Raw genomic sequence first — 7,607 nt, forward strand, 5'->3', positions numbered from 1 at the left:
TGTGTGTTTCCTGTAGCGTAGAAGCCAAACTTCAGTTTATTTATAAAATCAACATACTTTGTCTTGATTTGTCATGTTTGCAGTGTGTCAGCTTCCCTCTGTCACAGTGACTCAATCATTCAACAATGTACATGCAAGTATTTTTACTTTTACGGATATTTCTTTAATGAGGCTAAAGTGGCTGACAAAGACAGCTGTACAGTTTGCACTGTTAGGGTGAAATCGTAGTATTCAGTAATAACAGCAAATGTCATTGCTCAAAATTTTCATTCAAGAAAAAAAATGTTGTGACATGATTTGTCTAACTGTGGAAAATTACTCCCTTTAAATAAATTCCTTCAAATTTTGACTACATGCTTATCACATCTCCTGATAACACAAGTAGTTTACAAAGAAGCCTTAATTAAATAAAACTATATAATAGAGGCAAGCACACTGCTGACATCCTCTGAAGGATGAGGTCCAAAATAAAACAAAATCTGGAAAACATCATGCCATGCCATCAGTCACAGCAGCTTTGGTGTGATTCCTCCTTATCTTAAAGTTGAGGAAACTATTTGAGTACCACTATTTCACTTCATATTCCATATTTACTTCTACTTCAGCTATTTTTACGGAGCCCCTAAAGTGCCACGAGGGGGAAAAAAACAACATATCTTGCGCACGAGATGCTAAAACGATGCTAAAACGTGCGCACGTTTAAGCTAAATCGTGCGCTCGATTTAGTTAGCTCGTTCATTAAGACAGACAGGCGGCAACACATCGCATGTCTCAGGGCAACAACAACAAAATGTCACTATATGACATTCAGAGGTGAAAATAAAATTTAACTAGCTCAGTTCTTCTCTTCAATGTGTCGCGTCTGTGACATCTGAAGTGGTCACTACGGAGAGTCAAAGCGTGGGAAATGACTGTATCTCGCATGCACGATTTAGTATCGTGCGCTCGATTTAGTTTTTTTTTTTCTTCGTGGCACTTTAGGGGCTCCGTAAGATTCAGGAAAATTTCAGTGCTCAAAACAATAGAAAATTGGAATGTCATTTCTCTGTAATGTAAGAATGAATGTGCAGCTTTCAATCTGAGCCACATTAGTTCAAAATCATAAAATATGTTATCAATATGTACTTACATCATTACACAGTTAAGAATTAGATTTCAGTCTTGAAAAAATGATTTCTGCTCAACCAGCTACAAATATTTTCTGACATGCCCCTCATACCTCTAATAATTCACATTCCCATTATAATGAGATGCTGTGACAACATTTTCCTTTTACTGTGGGTAAAGGTTTCAGGATGCCTGATTATTTGAATCCAAGGAACATTGAATGTTGACCATACAAACAAGCATTTCCACATTATTTTCGTACCTGGTACCTGCCCCATACCAAAACTATTTTAAAATCATGTACAGAACAGGATGATGTATAGGTGGATTATTTGTCAGCAGCTCCCTCAGTTCTTGTGCAAATTGCTGACATGCGAAAGTTCAAGGCTTTGGTCAGCAGGTTTTGTTCCTGGAGAGGTCCAGCTGCAGGCAGTCAGAGTGGAAGCGTGAGCTCGGCCCCACCAATGAATTTGCAGTGGACGTTTTCCAAAAAGGGCAGCTGATTTTGAAGGAGGTCAACGGTTGTTATGGAGATGTTTTTGCACCTTGAGATGTCGAGTGTTCGCAGACGTTTACAATGCTGCACCAAGAGGAACAAGGATCTGTGGGGGTTCAAAGGTCAAGAGATTTAGAGTCCATCCTTATGTGGGGCTACAGATGCACTACACGTTTGTTTGGCACTCACGTGTCGGTGATGTTGTTGCAGCAGGAGAGGTAGAGATGCTGCAGCCTGTGCAGATGCGGTGCAGCCTGTGCCACTCCTCTGTCACTGATCCCCGGGCAGTGGCTGAGGGCCAAGCTGGTGAGGCTGCGGCAGTGCCAGGCAACCGACGCCAAGCTGGCGTCAGTGATCTCCGGCAGCATGGAGAGTGAGAGACGATGGAGGTCTGGGTAGCGCACAACCTGTGGAGAGGAGGAATAGTACTGACTCCTGACTTCAGATTTTTGAAATATTCTCTATCCCTGCCACAAACAGAAACATCTGCCGCTCCTCAGCCTCCCACCTGTATGATGCTGCTGTCAGTCAGTTTGGGGCAGGCAGAGAGGTCCAGCTCCTGCAGCCTGTTGAGAGCTAAAAGTGAAGCTCCAGCCTGCTGTTTGAACTGCTCCAAGTCGGTCTGTGTCACCAGCTTAGGTCTCTCCTCAAACGGCAAACGAGGAGGCTTGAAGAAGCCCATGTTCCCGAAGGTCCGGGTAAACCTGGGGCCCTTGTCTCCCTGTTGCAGTGAGTACATAAATGCAACAGCTGTGGCACGTTTTACTAAAAATACAGTCACTGTAACTTCTATAGTAGAAGGAAACCTATCCCCTGCTTTTCTTACACCCTCAACATGTCAGTGGATCTCACCGTCTCCTGGTCGGGCTCACATGTGGTTGTTTCCACCATTCCCAGCAGCCCCCAGTCTGTAACTTCTTTACACCAGCCGAGCCGCAGAACTACCAGCCTCTGCAGGTACGTGGCTATAGAGCGCACAGACAGGTCAGTCACATTGACACATGACGTCAAGTCAAGCTCGCGGAGCGATTCCGCAAGAAGATGAGTGAGAGAGAAAACTGCAAGATCCTGAAGAGAGAGGAGGAAGAAGCTAGGAGTTTGTCTCCATGCAGACGCAGTTCAACGTATGAACAAACACTTAATGTACAAACACACTGACTGACCCTGATGTAGGTGCAGCTCTTGAGGCTGAGGGTCTCCAGCTGTGCTCTGGCGGCATGGCTTCCCGTCAGGCCTTTCACTATCTCTGCTCCGCTGACGTGCAGACACTCCGACAGATCCAGACTCCTCAGGGACGACACAGACAGAAGCTCAGCGAGGCCTGTGGATGACGACAAATCGTCACTTTGTAGCTTTTGTTCAGTGCTGCCATCAGGAAAAATGTCAATTTTGCATTACAATGTTTCATAATTGAACAGGTTGAGTGTGGGGACATTTTCTGAGCACATTATTATGCAGTTTGAAATAAACCTGTTAAAGCCTGACTAGATGTTGATTCAGCTCTGAAGTGTTGGGAAGTGTGTAATGAACACTGAAGCTTTCAATGTCTCCTAAACAAGATGCTAGACTTTCAGTTTTGTTTTTTAAGTCTATACACACAAAAACAATAATCGACCATGGGCACCTTTTTCAGTGATTCTCCAGTTGCGGTACAACGAGAGATGTGTCAGTGTCTTCAGGCCCTGCGCCACAGCCTCTACAGACCTGCTGGTCAGCTCAGTGCAGGCACTAATATCCAGTCTCAGAAGACTTGGCTGATGCTTCACCAAAACCTCCACTGAGTAGTCAGTCAGCTCCTTACACCCGTGCAGAAACAGTTCCTCTAAGACCAAACCCTGAACCTGGAACAGGACAAACAGTTCTTTATTTCATCTTTATTTTCAAAGGAGTTCAAGAGAAGATTCTAAATCATAAATGAAACTTTAACGAGTACACATGTATATTATTGTCTGTATAAACCAGCAGGTTTGATTTGAGCAGTTTAATTGGTGGAGAATTATTCCTGGCTATTCGAGACGATGCAGGGGCTGAAGGTGTCCTGACCTGTGCAATAACACGTAGTGACTCAGGGGTGATGGAGGTTCTGCTGAGGTCCAGAGCTACAAGGGTGGATTTCTGCTCTGTTAACAACCTCCGCAAGTTCCTCAGCGACAGCAATGCTGACGAATCCTCAACCGCTCCCACCGGGCACCCTCGATACGGGTCGAACTCGAAAGCAATATGGCAGCCAGCCAGCGAGAGGCGGCGGAGGCGTGGGGTACAGCCAGTGAGCCGATTGAAGGTGAGATCAGAGAGGTAGCGCAGGTCAGACAGATCCAGCTCCTCCAAACCAGACAGCGCTGACCTGACCTGGAACAGGAATATGGAGTTTGACCCGAAACTGTATCGTTACTGCAAGTGTAAAACAATAAAACTGTGCAAACAAAATGCATGAGGGGAATTCCTATGAAAGGTTACATTCACCTGCAGAAATACTGATGCAGAGTGCCGATCAGTCACAGATCACATTTCTAATCACTGCCAATGCTCTCTACTCCCCAGAGGACTACAAATACAGGGGGAGATGTTAATGCTCCCTTTCATACGAGGTCGTGTGTTGCATGTTCACGAGAAAAGTTCACGTGAACATATTATCACATATATTTAATTTTAGATAAGGCGAGCCGTTCTACCTCACAATCAAGAGTTAAGTCTGTAACTGTGGTTCTATGAACTCTGGAAGAAAGCCAAAGGCAGTACTTAACAAAAGATATTATCCATCTCACACTGGCGCACGTTGAGTGTTTGATATTAATAAAGTCACATGTACCCTGGGATGACGCAGGACGTAGCATTTATACGCTCACATCATCATGAAATATGCCCCGACAGAATCTTCTCACCAAGACAGATGAACATAAAAGACTGTGCAAGAGGAACAGATTTTCAGGTGGGCAACATGTTGACCACAACAGGATGGTCAGCTCAATAGCAAATCTCAGCCCGTAGTCCCACTATTACTGAACAGTGAAAAAATACCTGTTGTCTGTGCTCCTCTCTGGAGAGGAAAGCCCCAGACATGAAGAGGCTGTCCAGGCCCCTGAGGTCCAGCCTGCGGAGGGAGGTTAGGCGAGGGAGGAGGGCCAACAGAGAGGCCTCTGTTATACTGCTACCAGGCAGGGCCAAGCTCTCCAACTTAGAGCCCAAGCACAGGCCCACCTGAAGAGGGAGACGGACAAAAACAGAAAAAATGATGAAATTCAAAGAGAAGAAAGATGAAGACAATGAAACAGGTTGGAGTAAAGGAAAAACTGAAGCAATGAGGAGGCAAATGTAGCAGGAGGACAGAGAGAGAGTGGGCCATGCGGATTAATTCATTGATGCTGTCTCCATAAACGACATAAGGACAATTTGTGATGGTTAAAGCACCACCAAATGTCCAAAAATAATCAAACTCTAACACTGGCAGACCTCTCCTTATCGTTCCCGGCAAGGGTTGAGGTTTTCCAACTTGCAAGTACAGAAAATCTTTAAAAGGAAACTCCATGCTTGCATATGCACATGATAATAGCGACACAAATTGTGATAAGCAGCAATTAATGGATTCTAAGGTAACTCCTGCAGCTGCTCTGAACTTTGGACCATGGTCAGTATGACAGGAACTTAAAATGATAAGAGCGATACCATGCAAATACTCAAGCCTGTTCATGTTTAAAAAACACTGTCTCGCTCCTGGTTTATACTACAGTGTTAGCCTTTCAGGAGGAGAGGCTTCTTGCCTGATGGCGATCTGTTTCTGAGTTGAATAAAAAACTGAAACTTGGTTTTCTGAGCACGTTTTTTCAAAAGGCTTTCATAAACCCTGGAGGTGGGACAGTTCTCTGAATCGACAAAGAAGCGTGTGATCGTCTGAAGTGTAACACCAAACTAAACCTGATCAGACTGACTCGGCCGTCACATGACAGCAGCGATATAATGACAAAAACAAGAGCGCTTTAGTACAGTAACAACACGTGTCAACACCACCGTCAGGAAAACTCCCCAATTATACATTTCACTCCACTTCTGCTTTCACTTTGTCTTGTTTGTGCTATATTTTGCTGTTTTTTCTTGTAAATACTGTCTATATATTTAGTTACATTGTATTTTTCTTATATTATTCTAATATTCTATAATATGTATTATACGTTATAATACATATTATAGAATGATACGTTTAGTTTTACTTAGTTACATTTTTATTTTTATTCCTGCTTACATTTTTTCATTTCACTTGTTACTTTTTTCTAAATATTGTGAATACATTCTGTGTTTGCCTGTATGTTAATGCCACTGCAACAAGATAATTTCCCAAATTAGGATCAATAAAGAAGAAGTCTAAGTCATGTGTCCCTAAAGAGGGATTCACTGGGGCTCTTTGTGGGAGTCAGTCAGGTGTCCTTCAGTGAAATGAGTTGAAGCTGGGACAGTTGAGCTGTTCCTCCACAGTCATCTTGTCAGTACTAATCTTCTAGCTTTCCAGTGTGGACGAGTGAAGTATTTTTAGTGGAAACAGCATACTGCACCTCTAGAAGCAGTGATCTGGACATGCTGAACCCATCGAGCTGGCTGATGATCAGACTGCAGCGCGACTTTCTGCCCAGACCTCTGATCAGCTCCAGGGACGAGGCTGAAGCCGGGAAGCAGAAGGTGACTTCCTTCTGCTCCGAGAGAGACGGACAAGAGACAAATGAGGGTTAACTCTGTCCTTCAACTCAGACGCTCCTGCAAATCCTTCCCAAGTTTCTCTGCTCAAGAGTCTACTCTACTGCAGCCTCTGAAGAACTTGTTATTTAATCATCTCTGCTCAAATCACCTGAAAGCGCAGGTCCTGGCTGGCAGTGTACCAGCTGCGGCAGACCATCGAGGCTTCCTTCCTGTCTGAAGCGTGAAGAAAGCTCAGGATGTAAACTATGATCTACAGCGAGAGACAGAAATACAGCATCAGGTGAGAGTTTATTGATCCCGGAAGGGAAAAATCCAGCCCAGGGTTTCCTGACAGCATTCAATGACTCGAATGACAGCAGACTGTAAAACTGAATGACATGATGTCCTCTGACACAATGTGACAGCACGCGCTCACTGTGACTGCTGGCAGCTCCAGTGTGTGTGTGTGTGTGTGTGTGTGTGTGTGTGTGTGTGTGTGTGTGTGTGTGTGTGTGTGTGTGTGTGTGTGTGTGTGTCACTGAATGAATGTGAAACGACATGTTTCTGTCAAACACGTCTACGCAGGGTTCCTCTTTTATCTTTTCTGCCATCACCGCTCCATTAACTCACCTCCAGAGGCAGCTCAGGTGTTTCTGCGAAGTCCTCCCCATCGCAGTTTTCCATCTCAGCTCCTTGACTTGGTTATGATGAAGGACCCCAGACCATCACAGATCAATCAATGAGCTAGCCAGCCATCAGCCCGCCGGCTGCACGGGTCAAAAGCTGTTGCGTTAGTTGAACGCCGTTTGCCGGTGAAATGGGATCATTCTTATCAGAGTAATCAATCAGGTGTTGTGGACAGAAGTCAACGAGGAGCTCTGCAGCCCGATGTCCTCGCACTAAGCTACTTTCCGCTGTCCCACAGTCTGTACGTTTCCGTCGACAGTCTGACTTCAGTGGGATCAGCTGACCGCAGAGACAACAAATGACGTCACGGGACGGGGCATTGTGGGAAATGAGGTTTCCACCCACCTCAGTTGTAACGGTGTGACTGAACAGCTGAAGCCTTGACCTAAATAAATGGAAAAGTGTTGTGTTTCTGCTGAGGCGTTGGTGTGACACTGCAGTTCATGTCGGCATTGTCCGTCAAACAGACATGAGCACGAACACGTTGAAGAAATGTAAATGAAAGAGTTTCATCCCAAACTGATTCATAACGCTGCACTGCACCTGCTGAGCGAGGGCCTCATCCACACAGCAGAGTGAAGGGAGCAGCGCTGTGGTTTCCTGGTTAAACCAGTAACCACACTGCGTCCTCAATCAGAGCGACGGCTGTGCA

General features: G+C 45.0%; 1 protein-coding gene across 1 annotated transcript; it reads right to left on the minus strand.

The window, feature by feature from the left end:
* Positions 1-151: 151 nt before the first annotated feature.
* Positions 152-7,206, minus strand: fbxl9 (F-box and leucine rich repeat protein). Its single transcript, XM_070972331.1, has 11 exons — positions 6,899-7,206; positions 6,438-6,539; positions 6,148-6,282; positions 4,622-4,801; positions 3,647-3,952; positions 3,228-3,444; positions 2,767-2,924; positions 2,456-2,671; positions 2,112-2,324; positions 1,793-2,010; positions 152-1,709 (listed from the first exon to the last, which is right to left on the minus strand). Exons 1-11 carry the CDS (start codon positions 6,950-6,952, stop codon positions 1,541-1,543), a joined length of 1,968 nt encoding a protein of 655 aa, XP_070828432.1. The 5' UTR covers positions 6,953-7,206; the 3' UTR covers positions 152-1,540.
* Between the last annotated feature and the right edge of the window lie 401 nt (positions 7,207-7,607).

Source organism: Chaetodon trifascialis, chromosome 10 (assembly GCF_039877785.1).
Source record: "Chaetodon trifascialis isolate fChaTrf1 chromosome 10, fChaTrf1.hap1, whole genome shotgun sequence".
NCBI classification, from domain to species: Eukaryota; Metazoa; Chordata; class Actinopteri; order Chaetodontiformes; family Chaetodontidae; genus Chaetodon; species Chaetodon trifascialis.